The sequence below is a fragment of the Eulemur rufifrons genome, chromosome 24, assembly GCF_041146395.1.
Source record: "Eulemur rufifrons isolate Redbay chromosome 24, OSU_ERuf_1, whole genome shotgun sequence".
Classification (NCBI taxonomy): Eukaryota; Metazoa; Chordata; class Mammalia; order Primates; family Lemuridae; genus Eulemur; species Eulemur rufifrons.
The window spans coordinates 5,041,994-5,058,021 of NC_091006.1; the positions used below are offsets into that span (position 1 = coordinate 5,041,994).

At 38.2% G+C, this 16,028-nt stretch overlaps 2 protein-coding genes across 1 annotated transcript; one reads left to right on the plus strand and one right to left on the minus strand.

Annotated features, from left to right (window-relative positions):
- Positions 1–16,028, minus strand: part of ZNF565 (zinc finger protein 565) — a 60,808-nt gene that overhangs the window by 17,786 nt on the left and 26,994 nt on the right.
- ZNF146 (zinc finger protein 146) lies at positions 117–15,808 on the plus strand. Its single transcript, XM_069458160.1, has 4 exons — positions 117–162; positions 10,172–10,389; positions 12,910–13,062; positions 13,544–15,808. The coding sequence occupies exon 4, from the start codon at positions 13,671–13,673 to the stop codon at positions 14,547–14,549; it is 879 nt and encodes a 292-aa protein (XP_069314261.1). The 5' UTR covers positions 117–162; positions 10,172–10,389; positions 12,910–13,062; positions 13,544–13,670; the 3' UTR covers positions 14,550–15,808.

Consider the following 16,028-nt stretch of genomic DNA (forward strand, 5'->3'; position numbering starts at 1 on the left):
GCCTGGGCCTGGCCACGATGACAGAGCCCGGCCACGGCGCGGAGAGTTCTGGGAGTGCTTACTCGTCCTCGGAGTGCGCAGGCGCAGCTCACCGAGTGGACATTTTGGTCTTTGTCCGCGGGTCAGTACGGCCCCTGGGTCCACGTGGCGCGAAAGTAGGAGGTGGGATGTGGGCGTCTCGGGTCGGTCGGGCCGGGGAGGTTGAAGGGGAGGATTCCCGATCTCCGGGGGCGCGGCGGAGGGGTTGGGAGTGGGCGTAAGAGCTTCTGGCCTACGTGTGGGGCGGAGGTGGGGGCCTCTGAGGCGGGTTTGAGCGTGTGTGACCCTGAGTTTGACCGCAAAGTTTGACCCAATGTTTGGGATTGAGTGAATGGGAAATTGTGGGTGTAGGATTGTGCGTGGTTGTGCCTAAGAAGGAGATGTGAGAGTCCAGCGTTGAGGTATAACGTTCGAGCCGCACTTCCCTTGTCGAAAATGTTGGTAATTATAACGGTGCCATCTTCCTGGAGCATCTATTTTACTTGAAAATATGAAGGGGTGGAAAACCTAAATGGTGAATAATTTTAAAACGGATTTCTATATAAAATGGCGTTTCTTTTTAATTGGGGTAGTGTATAAATCACCGTGACCTTTTTTTTTTTTTTTAAACAAGAATATTTCAAAGGAACTTTTTCTTAAAGAGGTGTCTGCTTCACACTATTCCAATCCCCAGGTTTTTGAGGTACTTCAATAAGGCTGTTAGGCGAAGCTCTAGACTAAATAGCGTTACGTTTTGAGAAGCAGTGTCTTCTAATGCAGAAAGCCCAGGAATGGGGAGCCAAGAGTTCTAGGTTAGGCACAGTTAGCCTCATGTTTTGAAGAAAACTTAGTTGTTGCAGTGTTTATCCAGGAGTCTGGACTAGATTCTAGGTCACGTAATTCCTTAATCAGTCGAAGTTTCTCGGGTTGTATGGATTTTGTGAAATACTGTGGAGAAAACTACTTCTGTCTGCTAAGATGCGTTTTCTAAGGAAATCACCCACAGTCGTCTTTCGCATAGTTTTAAATAATAAAAAGCTAAAGTAATCGGGTATCATATTGATATCTACAAATAAATAGCTTTCAGATTTACAAACAGTGCCAGTTACAATACATAATTGAAGAAAACTAATATTTACAATGGCAATAAAAAGGTAAAATATTGAGGAATAAATTTAAGAAATGTGCGAAGCTATTATAAAAGAACTTTAAAATACTACTAAGGGTCATAACATAAGATGTGAACAAATAGGTAATACCATGAGATTTAAAGAAGTGTGTGTGCTCTTAAGTAAATTTTTTAATGTAATGTGATCGTAATAAAAGTATGTACAGATTTTTTTTCTTTTGGAACTCAGTAAACTGATTCTAAACTCCATATGGAAAAACAGACAAGCTACCACAGCCAGTAAAAATCAGAAAAAGAAAAGCAGTTGAGATGTGGGCAGGTGGGGACCCAACTGTAACAAATTTTTAAAATTTAAAGCCTCAGAAATTTAAGTAGTATTCATATTGGCATGAACAAAGCCTACAAAGGGCAATTTGGCAATGTTTATAGTATTTTATTTTTAGTCCATTTATTTCATATCTGGAAATTAATCCTAAAAATGTGTCTGCATTTGCATGAAACAATATAGGTTTGAGGTTGCTCGTTGCAACAGTGTTTGGCATAGAAAAAGATTAGAAACAATTCATACCCATCAGGAGGAGATTGGTTTCATAAAACTGGTACACCCATGCAACAAAATAATGTGCGCTTGTACAAAAGACTGAGGTGGAAGCTTTCAATATACTGACACTCTAAAATAACTCCAAAAATGTATTGTTAAGTGAAAAAAAGCAAGGTGCAGAATGTAGAGTATGCTTCATTTGGAGTAAGAAAGGGGGTGATAGAAATATGTATTTGTGTGTATGTTTCCATTAAAAAACTCAAAAGTATGCAAGAAACTAACAAAAATGGCTATCTCTGTGGCCGGTGGGGAGTACTGGAATAGAAAGGCAAAGGCAAAGACCTTTTTGTTTTCTAACTGTTTGAATGTAGTGTATATGCTAAAGTTAATTTTTTTTAAAGGAGGACATAGGCCATGGAGCCAGACTTCCCGTGTTAACTCCTTCTTCTGCCAATTTGTACCTCAGTGACCTTAGGCAGGTACTTAAACTTTGTGCCTCAGTTTCTCATCTAGTAATGTAGAGATAATAATAGTATCTGATGCACAGGGTGGTTGTGCAGATCTAGAAGTTAATACATGTGAAGTTCTAAGAATGGTGCCTGTTATGTAGTAAGTACTTGATAAGTGTTAAATACTGGTACCATTATTACTAATCTGAAGAAAAATCCTTCCTTAGTAGTACAGCCATTTGTACTGTGTCTCGTAGAAATTTCTAGAAGAATGGGATGTATAGTGGTACTTTTTTATTTCCATATTTAAAAAACTTTTTTAGACATTTCTTTTTCTTTACTTTCTGTTTTTTTTTTTTTGTTGTTTTGTTTTTTTGAGACAGAATCTCACTCTGTTGCCCGGCTAGAGTGAGTGCCGTGGCTTCAGCCTAGCTCACAGCAACCTCAAACTCCTGGGCTCAAGCGATCCTCCTGCCTCAGCCTCCCGAGTAGCTGGGACTACAGGCATGCACCACCATGCCCGGCTAATTTTTTTTTTCCTGTATATATTTTTAGTTGTTAATATAATTTCTTTTTATTTTTAGTAGAGATGGGGTCTCGCTCTTGCTCAGGCTGATCTCGAACTCCTGAGCTCAAACGATCCACCCCCCTCGGCCTCCCAGAGTGCTAGGATTACAGGCGTGAGCTACCTCGCCCCGGCCTATATTCATCTTTAGACACATCACTACTTCCTTCATGAGATACATTGTTTAATTTCTAGGATGGTTACTTTCACATTGTTCTAATTCAGAATCTGTGATTATTTATTTATTTATTTATTTTTGAGACAGAGTCTCACTGTGTTGCCCAGGCTAGATCGCCATGGCGTCAGCCTAGCTCACAGCAACCTCAAACTCCTGGGCTCAAGTGATCCTCCTGCATCAGCCTCCTGAGTAGCTGGGACTACAGGCATGTGCCACCATGCCCAACTAATTTTTTCTATATATATTTTTAGTTGTACACTTAATTTCTTTCTATTTTTTTTTTTTTTTAAGTAGAGATGGGATCTTGCTCTTGCTCAGGCTGGTCTCGAACTCCTGAGCTCAAAGGATCCTCCCGCCTTGGCCTCCCATTGTGCTAGGATTACAGGCGTGAGCCACTGGCCTCTGATGATGTTTTTAAAAAATTCTAATTGTGACTCATTTTTGGCCAGAATACATCAGAAGTGATCTTATATATTTGAAATTGCATCACATCAGGAGAGACATCCCACATGGTCCATCATTAGTGATTATTTAATTTCTCTTTATGACTAAAATGTAATCTGTGTGGTTTTACCTTGGACCAGTCCCTGTCAATCACTTAATGGATGGTTTTAACAGCAATAAATAATCCTTGGCTGAATCAGTAAAATTCTAGAGGGCTTGTGAAGTGATAATTTTCTAGTCTTTTCATTCCTTTTATGCTTATTTGATTGTTAACCTCAAATTGCATCAAAATTTTCCTGGCTTTTTCTTTTTTTAAGCACCATTTTAAAGTCATGTAGATTTAGTGTGTTTTAGTCAACTACATTTTTGATGCCAGTAGACACTCTTTCAAGCCATCTCTTGTCTCATTTTGACTTGGCATCATTCATCCTTGAAAGCTTTCTTGTACTCCAGGCTCACCTTGTACCTTCCATCCCAGACCTAGAATTGGCCATTTCTCCAAGGAGTTCTGGTTCCTTTTAGTGCAGAATGGTGTTAGAGAACAAGATCTGGGGTGTGCTCATTTTAAGGCCATTTTAAATGACAGAGCGATACAGTATTTATTTTTTAAAAATGATGAGTCCATATTCATATTTCTAATTCTGTTTAAATGGTATGGTATTTTTACCTAATTTCTTAGCTCCTAATTATATTTTACAGTAAAAGTTTTAAAACAAGTTACCATAAGTACTTATTTTCTTTGCTTTATCTTGCAATGGAAAGAAAATGGTCTCAAAATAACAATACTAATGTTGGTAGTAACCATAAACATACTGTATCATGTTAAAAAATTTCTTTAATATATGTAGCTATTTTTGTGCTTAGAATGTAGGGAAGGTTCTGTGTTCTAACTTTTTTTTTTTTTTTTTTTTTTGAGACAAATTCTCTGTCTCCTGGGTAGAGTGCAGCGGCATCATCATAGCTCATTATAACCTTAAACTCCTGGGCTCAAGCGATCTTCTTGCCTCAGCCTCCCCCCAGTAGCTGGGACTAGGTTCATTCCACCACACCCAGCTAAGTTTTCTATTTTTAGTAGAGACGGGGTCTCAGCCTGCTCTTGAACTCCTGAGCTCAAGCAGTCCTCTCGCCTAGGCCTCCCAGAGTGCTAGGATTACAGGCCTCACTTCTAAAGTTATTTGAAATCTTTTGTCTGAGGAATTATGTTACTAAGTTAACATATAGTTGGGTTCATTTGTTCCAATTTGTTTTCAAGTTAAGGAACTGCTTTTTTTCAAAATTGATTACTTATAAAAATAAGTAATGCATTTTTATGATTCAACAAAAATTCATCTTACAGAGATACCTCATTCTGTTCCTGTAGGGATCATCCCTGAGCAAGAATTGGCTTGAGCTCAGAGTCAGCGAAGAAGCTGGACGTGCTTCTTGGGTCCAAAGGTCAATGGGTCCAGAACGCCCCTCGAGGCCAGAAGTCAATGGGTCCAGGCACGACCCATTGACTGCTGAATGCTTCCTGGAGCTAGATGTCAATGGCCTATTGAAATAGACAAACTGTTTCCTATGGCAAATAGCCAAGGTGTGTCTCATTGTCCTGCACACGGGTAATGAGGTCCAAAGGTTAAGATGCAAACGTTTGCCTTCCCTTGAGCAATTTCCATAGGAAATGGAACATGTCGCCTCAGGGCTCTAAAGATAGTCACGTACCAGGAAGTAGCTGCTGGACAAAAGGAGTATAAAAATAAAGCGACTGGTGCTTTCCGCAATGTGTGTGTGTCTGCGTGTTTCTTTGTGTGTCTGTATGTATGTTTATGTATTCATCCCCTGTTCTGTAATCGGGCCGCAACATGTTCCTGTCGCCCAGTTACAGTCATCTTTGTCCATGTAAACATAGTTTCTTGTTTGTTTCTTGTTTATCCTTCAAGTGGGTTTTTTGTTTGGTCACTCTCATATGTTTTTTTTCTTCTATTCCCCACTCTCCTTACATAAAAGGTTGCACACCATATATACCTCTGTATACTTCACTTTATTCATTAACAATGTCTTGCAGATGTCCCTTCTTAATCATTATCTTTTTTTTTCTTTTTAACTGCTGTATGAATAAGATGCCATTGTATGGATGTACCATAGTTGACTCAGTCTCCTGTTGTAGAACATTTGGATTCTTTCCAGTCTTTTGCTTTCACTAACAATGCAGTGATGAATAATTTTGTGCGTGTGTCATTTTGTAATTACACAGGAGTATCTCTAAAGTAGATTGCTTCAAGTGGAATTGCCCAGTAGGTAAGTACTTACACTCCCTTTAGCAATGTCCAAGAGCACCTTTTCCCCTAGAACCTCACCATCAGAGTGTGTAGTGTTGAATATTTGATTTTTTTGCCAAAGGCATAAGCGACAATTGATATGTTAGTGTAGGTTTAGTTTATATTCCTTATTATGAGTGAGATTGAATATCTTATGTTTAAAGGGCAACATATATTAATCTGGGAATTGTGCATATCCTTTTCCCCATTTTTCTGTAGGATGTCTTTTCCTTCTAGAAACTGTTTATACGTTAGAAAAGGGGTTAGCCCTGTATGAAATGAGTTGCATTTTTTAAAAAGTTTTTCATTTGCGTTTTGACATTGTTCACAGCGGTTGTTTCTTTTTTTAGAGCATGCAGAATCAAGAAGTATGTGTGTATGTATGTATTTGAGATGAGGTCTCTCTATGTTGCCCAGGCTGGCCTCAAATCCCTTGACTCAATCAATACCCCTGCCTTAGCCTTCCAGGTAGCTGGGACTCTACAGGCATGTGCCACCACACCTGGTCGAGGTTATTATTTTTATTAAAGTAAGATTATGTAGTTAATTTTAATACAAATTTAAAAATTATGTAGTTAGATTCATTGATTTTTTTTTTTCCATTTATGTTCATAGTTAGAAAGCCTTTTCCACTCCAATTGAATGAATGAATGGTTTCATTCATGTTTTCAAATTCTTATCAGATTATAGTTTTTATAGGGCTTCATTTTCATGTTTTTGTTTTTTATCCGTTTAGAGTTTGTCCTGGTATATGCTATGAGATATGCATCCAGGTTTATCTTTTTCTAGTTGGCTTCCAAATTCTTCTGATACTATTTATTATCCTTGCTATTTTAAGATGCCACTTTGATCAACCAAATTCTCACATGTATTTGGTCTATTTCTGGACTTCATATTCCCATCCATCTCCTGGTCTACATTCATGTACCAATATTAATTTTTTTTATTATTGAGGCTTTATAATTGTGTTTTGTTTTGTTCTTTTGTTTCTTTAGAGATGGAGTCTTGTTCTGTTGCTCAGGCTGGAGTTTAGTGGCCTGATCACAGCTCACTGTAACCATGAACTCCTGGGCTCAAGTGATTTTCCCATTTCAGTCTCCTGAGTAGCTAGGACTGCAGGTGCGCATGGCCATGCCTGGCTAATTTTTTAATTTTTTTGTAGAGATGGGGTCTTTTGTAGAGATGTGTTGCCCAGGCTGGTCTCGAATTCATGGCCTCAAGTGATCCATCCACCTTGGCCTCCCAGAGTGCCGGGATTACAGGAATGAGCCATCACTCCTGGCCATAATCGTGTTTTACTATTGGGTATAGCTGGTCTCCTAATTGCTTGTCCTTTTCAGTTTCCTGATTATTTTTGCTATTTAAACTTCACGATTAGCTTGTCTAGTTTCAGAGGAAGAGGAAGAAAAGAACGAACTTGTTCTTTTTATTGGATTACATTAAATTTATAAAAATAACTTAGGGGATAGGGACATCTTCATGATGTTAAATGTTCCTATCCATGTACATAAGTATTTTCTTTCTTCCAGTTTCCTTTTGGGTCCTCTGGGGTGTTTTTAAAGTTTTCTTCATATAGGTTTTAAGCACTTCTTAAGTTTATTTCTAGATATTTTCTTTTATGTTGCTGTTTTGAATGAAGTCGTTGTTGGTATATTTGAAGTTTATTGATTTCAATATATTTTATTCCCTGCTTACCTTACTGAGTTATTTTTAATTATGTTAAATAATTGAGGCCGGGGGCATCCTTGTCTGTTTAGAATTTAGTAGAAATGCCTCCAGTGTTTTTATGTTAGATAAGATGCTACCTTTTATGGTCAGATACAGATTTATGATTACTTATATAGATATAGATGTAGATTACCCATGCTGCTTGGGTCTCTGTGGGTTTGAGTAGAAACACAAAGTTTTAAGGCTGAGCCCACTGCTATACTGTAGATGCAACAACCAGGAAAAATCAATTAATCAAAGAAACAAAAAATTCCTCCAAAGTCTGTGACATTGCAGTCTTAAATAAAAAATCGAATGGAACAAAAATAAAGATGTCCATTCCCTTCTTTTGGGTGACCATATCTTTACTCACTTCCTCTGTTTATCTCTTCCATTCGTTTTGTAGTTTTGCTTAAGTTTTTGTGTCTCAGGTTCATTTTGTTCTGTTTCATTTTTCATCTGCTTTGTGATAGCATTTGTTAGATCAATTTATTTAACTGTTGGAAGATTATGCAGCCCACTTTAACCATTTTTCATATAGTATCCTTGTGTGGACAAATTATTTTGTTACTCATGTTTGTATGAAATAAATTTTCCTAGACATGTACCTGGAAAAAGGCATAGTAGCATTCTGTGTTTCCAAGCTCACATGACCCTTCTAGTGTTAGAGCAAACGACTCCTGGTCCTTATCGCTGACCAACTTACGTGTTGGTCGCTGAGGCAGATTTGTATGTTCAGCCCTCTGTTTCCCATAATTCTTCACAGTGCTTACCTTCCAGGATGATGCATTCACTTTTAGAAGTTGCTAAATCTGACATCTCTGGATACCCCACTCCCAAGTGCTTTTCAAGCCCGCTCTTTCTGCTTCCTCCTGCAGTCCTAATCAGATATTCCCTCTCAGAGTGAGGCCTTCTCGCTCTATAAGGAAATATTAGCTACAGTATTCTGAACTCTGAACAGTTCAAGTCCTTAGAACCCCCTCAGCAGTCCTGGTTCTTCCTGAGTTGTCTTTGCAATTTCCTGTTTGGGCCTTCTATTTGGGTTTGCATTGGATGGCATTTGAATTTTTTTCTGTCTCTAGTTTTTTTGTTCATTATTAGGCTCAGTTACAGTTGTTTTCACTCAGGTGAGTTCCTCATTCTGAGAATGGATATTTGCCCATTATTTATGAGTTCTTGTTATCTCAAGTGCTTCTTTCTACACCGACCACACTGTTGTGGTTCTTGTACCACTTCTGCTATTTTAGGTGTTTTGGGCCACACTTAAACATAATTTGGAATCAATATTTTCTCTCTACTAGTTTCACAAAAGATATAATATATGGATTGGCTGGTTCTCCGTTCTCCCAGTCCCATTATTTTTGATGTTTTGTATGGTTTTCAGGAGAAGTACTTGAAAAATTCAAAACTAAGCTGCCACTATACTTCTGTGAAGCTTCTTGCCTCCTTGACTATTGGTGTTCCTAGGATTCTGTCCTTGAACATCTTCATATTTTGTGTATATTTTCTATAAGCAGTCACAGTAACATTCTACGTGTAGCTTCAGCAGCAGTGATAGTCTGACAACTGGCAAATTCCCATTTCCATTCTAGGCCTATTCTAAGCGTCTTCATCTGTATTTCCAACCGCCCTAACGGCTATATCTGCCTGCATGTTCCTCAGAAATCTGACACCAAATGTACAGAATACCAAACTTGATCTCCTTCCTGCAGGTTTATTCCAGCCAACTCACCTCATGTTTCTCTCGTGTACATTACTGTTTAAATTAGACTTTAAGCCTTATATCTCTGACATACCCTGTTACAAATTTTAACACATTCAGTAGATGGGGGTTGTGTATGTGTAAGTAGGAATTTAAATGCTTTATGATTTTGCTTTTTTATGATTTCAACTTTACAGAAAAGTTGGAATAGTGCAGAGAAGTCTCATGTATCCAAATTCACCATTTATATTTTAGGGTTTTTTTGCTTTATTTTTTTATTTCTCCAAATATGTATGTGTAATTTTTTTTTTAATCATTTGAAACTAGTTGGAGACATGTTTCGTTTACCTATAAATACTTGGATGTGGATTTTCTAAGAACAAAAACATTTTCTTTTATAACTACAGTACAGTGATCAAAATCAGGAAATTTAATATTGCTCTATTGTAAGTAATCCAAAATCCATGTTCAAATTTGGTCAGTCATCCCAATAATGTCTTTTGTTGATTTAAAAAAATATTTTTTTCCTAGAGTGCAATGGCTATTCACAGGCAGAGTCATAGCACACTGCAGCCTCGAATTCCTCAGCTAAGTCTCCTCCTGCCTCCCTAGTAGCTTGGGGCTGTACTCTGCACCACTGCACCAGGCTTGAAAATGTTTTTTGAATAAATGGATGAACCTGTATTTATAGTACATTTCTAACATGATATGATTTCACTCAGAATATAATACAAACAAGGTAAATATTAGGACTCCAGGAGAACATTTGAGTTTTATTCTTAAATACTGTCAGAACAGCTTGCTGTGCATCCTAGCCAGGCGGCTTAGTTCTAATAGGCATGTTGTTACAGTTGGTTCATCCAGGAGTAACAGCCATGGTTAAAATCCTCTCAGGAGCTTGTGTGGGAGTGTGGTGCTAGAGAGCAGTAGCAATCAGTCACGTGAGGAATGAACAGCTTTCCTATGTCAGTAAAATTCTGAAAGTTAATTTTCCCTTTCTTCCCCTATTTCTGGATGTATGGAAACATTAAATGGAATGAACATGGCTTTGAAATTTAGGATTCGGATGGTCCTTTGCCCACATAATTGTGTGTGCTTTAGTCTCTAAGGCAAAAGGTCACTACTTTGTTCTGTTTCACAGGGCCACTTCCTTGGGCATCCTTGGAAACTGCACCGTCTTCATCCTTCAGAAGGCCAGGAGGCCCCAGAGCTCAGCCTGAGTTCTAGGATGGTACTTTGGCCCCAGCATTAACATTGTAGTGCTGTGTCATTTCCCCGGTATCAGGTTATAAAGTAATCCTCCATTGAAGCAACACAACAAACTGTATGGTGGAGAAAGTAGAAAGGAAGTCTGTCCAGGTAAGTGAATGATGACAAGGCAAGTTGCAGTTGTTCAGTCAATATTTACACCTCTGAAATGCTTTTAAGGACATTTTCTTACAGGTGCTAGTCTTGGCGTATCATTTGGTGTGAATTTTTTAGATACCTGAATGATGTTTCCAGTAATGATTTTTTTCTGTTTCAGTACTCACTCTACTACTTTCATCAGATTCTAGAGAAACAGATGCTCCTCTTAGCTCTATTCTGATGTGAACACTTTGTGCTTCATTTGTGCTGCCTGTGTTGTGATTGTTTTCTTTTCCTCCATTCTCTCTTTTTTTTTTTTTTGAGACAGAGTCTCACTCTGTTGCCCAGGCTAGAGTGAGTGCCGTGGTGTCAGCCTAGCTCACAGCAACCTCAAACTCCTGGGCTCAAGCGATCCTCCTGTCTCAGCCTCCCGAGTAGCTGGGACTACAGGCATGCGCCACCATGCCCGGCTAATTTTTTTCTATATATATTTTTAGCTGTCCATATAATTTCTTTCTATTTTTTAGTAGAGATGGGGTCTCGCTCTTGCTCAGGCTGGTCTCGAACTCCTGAGCTCAAATGATCCGCCCACCTCGGCCTCCCAGAGAGCTAGGATTACAGGCGTGAGCCACCGCGCCCGGCCTCCTCCATTCTCATATCCAGTTTTTTTTTTTTTTTTTTTTTTTGGTGAGACAGAGTCTCACTTTGTTGCCCAGGCTAGAGTGAGTGCCGTGGCGTCAGCTTAGCTCACAGCAACCTCAAACTCCTGGGCTTAAGCGATCCTACTGCCTCAGCCTCCCGAGTAGCTGGGACTACAGGCATGCGCCACTATGCCCGGCTAATTTTTTCTATATAGATTTTTAGGTGTCCATATAATGTCTTTCTATTTTTAGTAGAGACGGGGTCTCGCTCAGGCTGGTCTCGAACTCTTGACCTTGAGCAATCCACCCGCCTCGGCCTCCCAGAGTGCTAGGATTACAGGCGTGAGCCACCGCGCCCGGCCCTCATATCCAGTTTTATATCCCCCTTTGTGTATAGATTCCTTTCCTCATGCATTGTCCTTTGTAGGTGTTAAGTCTTTACATAACATCTGATGTTTACATTCCTCCCGAGTAGCTGGGACTACAGGCATGCGCCACCATGCCTGGCTAATTTTTTTCTGTATGTTTTTAGTCCAGCTAATTTCTTCCTATTTTTAGTAGAGACGGGGGTCTTGCTTTTGCTCAGGCTGGTCTCGAACTCCTGACCTGGAGCGATCCACCTGCCTCGGCCTCCCAGAGTGCTAGGATTACAGGTGTGAGCCACTGCGCCCGGCCTTTTTTCTGTTTCTCTCTTCTCCCTGCGGAGAAGGATTATACTACCTTACTCTAGTGAACTCAGCCATAGCCAAGTCCTTTGTTTTGGCCAATGAAATGTGAACACACATGCCAGTTATCATTTTGGAGGGGTGTATCCTAATGAGGTTTATCACAGGCTTTTCAGTTTCTCCAGAGAGGGATCCTCTCGTATCCTGCTCATAGGTATATATACCTGGTTGCCAACATTTTTTGGCCTCAGCTGCAGAATGGTGCTGGGGATTTCACCATATTCTATGTAGATTTAATCCCATTGATTTTGGTATGGTACCTCATTCCTGTCATCTCAATTTTCTGGGTGTCTTTGAACTCTGATTAAATTTCTGAAAAGAATACACTGCAATTTCATATGGAGAAGTAGTCCTTTGTTTTCATAACTGGATTGGTGCAGATCCAACTGCTTCTTATGCTGTGTCTTTTTTTCAGCCACATCCCTTATTCGTTTTTTGAAAATACTTGGTTCCCTTTATTTCCTGAGTCTTTCTGATACTTTGTGGCATAAATCAGCTTGCTGAACACTGGCATCCTTATCTGCAATACCTTTAGGTTATTTCAACTTCCTCAACTAACTGCTGTGCATTGAAAAGCTTCCATGTTTTCCATTATTGAAAAATTTGTCAATGTTTGTTGTGAACCAGTGTCTCCTAAATATTCTTTCATCCTGTGAGTTTGTACCATTTTCCCTTTGCTTGTCATTTTAATGGCATTTTTGGAGGAAGCAGTTGTTGGTTGATCTTTTCCCTTTCTTAGCAGCCCCGGTGGACTTTAACATTTTTATGTGGTCCTCTTTTTATCCTGTTTGGCAATTCTTCATTGTTAGGCAATTTGCTGAATTGTGAAATGAAAAGGTTATTTTTCTAGAGTAATCCAAGCTTTGTGGACCCATGAATGTTAATTTTCTTCCTAAATAACCTCCACAAGGGTTCCTGTCCCAAAATTTAGTTGGAGACATTGATCATATTGATTCTTTTCATGCTAGATAATGGGCTGCCTGAGTTAATCCCAAGAATGCACCATCTAAAACTTTGTTACTAGTAACGTAATGGGAGAATTCACAAATAATAGCGATGATAGCATAAAGGTTCTATTTATTGAGTGCTTAACATGTGCCAGCCACAGTTCTGAACACTTTATACATTAATTCCTTTAAATGTTGATTCTTTGTACTCCATTTTAGAAGAAGCCTGAGAAGAAGATGAGCAGATAGAAAGCAACAAGATTTGGGAGGCAAGTTGCATCCATCTCCAATAAAGTACAGACTGAGAAGAAAAACAGTGAATATAAGAAAATTGGAAAAGGACTTCTGATCTCAGACCTTTTATCTTTTAAGGTAACACCTTTATGAGTTTGAAAGACATTTAGACTTAATCATGAGAGAAGTTGTGTAGGAAAAAATCATCAATTTAGTTTGGAAATCCTCTACCACAGCTTATTCTTTATGGTATTAACTCCCTTTCAGTGGAAATGCCTTTAGTTTAAGAAGTTTGTACCCATCTTATACCAGAGCATTCATACTGGAGAGAAACCCTATGAATTTATTGAATGTGGGGAAGCTTTCACTTACATGTCACATCTCATTGAACGTAGAAGTCATGCTGAAGAGAAATACTGTGCTTCTAAGAAATATTGAAAAGCCTTTAGCTAGATGACAAATCTCATTGAGCAGCAGAAAATTCATGCTGGAGAGAAACCAGTGAATACAGTAATACATCATTGAATATTAGAAAGTTTATACTGGAGAGAAAGCTTTGAATGTACTGAGAATGATAAAATTTTCCTCTCAAACCTTATCCCTTACTTTGCATTTGAAGGCCATATACAGAGAAGCCTTATAAATGTAAGAAATGTGGAAATACCTTCAGCCAAAAGTAAATTCTGATTCATCAAAAAATTTATACTGGAGAGAAGCCTTGTGAATGTGGGAAAGCTTCCATTCAGATGTCACACCTCAGTCAGCAGAGAATTTACAGTGGGGAAAACCCCTTTGCCTGCAAGGTATGTGGGAAAGCCTTCAGCCACAAATCAAATCTCACTGAACATGAGCATTTTCATAATAGAGAGAAACCTTTTGAATGTAATGAATGTGGAAAAGCCTTTAGCCAAAAGCAGTATGTCATTAAACATCAGAACACTCATACTGGAGAGAAGCTTTTTGAATGTAATGAATGTGGAAAGTCCTTCAGCCAGAAGGAAAACCTCCTTACCCATCAGAAAATTCACACTGGAGAGAAACCTTTTGAGTGTAAAGATTGCGGGAAAGCTTTCATTCAGAAGTCAAACCTCATCCGACATCAGAGAACTCACACAGGAGAGAAGCCCTTTGTGTGTAAGGAGTGTGGAAAAACCTTTAGTGGCAAATCAAACCTTACTGAGCATGAGAAAATCCATATTGGCGAGAAACCCTTTAAATGTAGTGAATGTGGAACAGCTTTTGGCCAGAAGAAGTACCTCATAAAACATCAAAACATTCACACTGGAGAGAAACCCTATGAATGTAATGAATGTGGAAAAGCCTTCTCTCAACGAACATCACTTATTGTACATGTGAGAATTCATTCAGGTGATAAACCTTATGAATGCAATGTATGTGGAAAAGCATTCTCTCAGAGTTCATCTCTTACTGTCCATGTGAGAAGCCACACAGGTGAGAAACCCTATGGTTGTAATGAATGTGGGAAAGCTTTCTCTCAATTCTCAACCCTTGCTCTGCATTTGAGAATACACACAGGTAAGAAGCCTTATCAATGTAGTGAATGTGGGAAAGCTTTCAGCCAGAAGTCACACCACATTAGACACCAGAAAATCCATACTCATTAAAAGCCCTGTGGATACCTTGAAAATGGCAAAGTTTTCATTAGGAATTTACACCTCATAGTGCATCAGAAATACTAAAGCAGAGCACCATAAATGAGTTAAACTAACAAATAACTAAAAACTTATGGGATACCAGAAAATTCATACTGAAGAGAAAGTCATTTGTATGATAAAAAGCCTACAAAAAAACTTAATAGCAAATGTAATGCTGAAACTTTAGACACATTTCCACTACAATGGAAACAAAACATGACTGTTATTGCTCTCATCATAGATCTGGAGATCTTCACCAGTGTAATAAAGAAAATACATTATAAGTATTGAAAATGAAGAGACAAATGATAGGATCAACTACAAATGTAAATTATCATAAGACTCTTGTATTGATTCAACAGAGCAGAAGAGATTCCAGAAAGAGATCTATGCATTTATTAGAATTTAGGATATGATAGACATAGCATCAGGTGAGGCAATAATGGGACTATTTTTAAAAATGATTTGGAGGTAATTTTTCCTCCAAGGGGGAAAAAATAGACCATGAACTATAAACAAAAATAAAATCTACAGAGACTAAAACCAGTGATATGAAAAAGCTATATTCTGAAATGGTTATGACCTTGGGAAGTAGGGAAACATTCCTTGTAACAACTTCAAAAATACTTATTAATTCTACTTGTGAGTATATATGCTCAGGAAATAATATACCAGGATATTAACTATGGCTTGATTTGTAGTAGACAAAACTTGGACACAACTTAAATGCTCATCAGGAACAAAACGGAAAATACTTATGGAATACTGTATATCTGTCAAATGCAACAAATGAGATCCACGTGTATTAACAGATCTGAAAAATCATGTTGAGGGGGAATCAAGTTGCAGCATGATGCATATAGTACAGTGACTTTGTAAATTTTAATTAAAACTTCCCTCACAAAATTCAGTACTGTATACTGGTAATGGATACATATATGTATGTAAATGTTTTGAAATGGATTGGAAGGATACAGACCAAACTCTTGATGGTGGTCACCTGTGAAGAGTGGAGAAGGGAAGGGAATGCGTGTGGGAGGTGGGGTGGGGATTGGTTAAAGGGGATTTCAGCTTTTTATATAAACATCCATTTGTCTTTAAAAAGACTATAAACATAAAAATACTAGTTAATTCTGGATTGTGGTATATGGATATCTTGTCTTATTTTTTGTACTTTTCTGTATTTTTTAAATTTCTCAAAATTAATAAGAATGGGGAAGAGGATGGGAATGCTGTACCTGTAGAAATCATGTTATAATGGATTCATTCCCAATCAAATACTAAACTTTTTATAGAAAATATTTCTAAAATTTTATCAACAATGAATGGATGGACTTGCTCTCTATGTAATATGAAATTATCTATTTTATTAAAGTTAAAAATGATAGCATACTCCAAATCTGTCTTAATTTATTTTAACATGGTGTATACTATATGATCTTAAAATTC

Bases quoted from the DNA above. Each gene is read 5' to 3' on its own strand.
- ZNF146 (XM_069458160.1), top strand. From the start codon at position 13,671: ATGTCACACCTCAGTCAGCAGAGAATTTACAGTGGGGAAAACCCCTTT.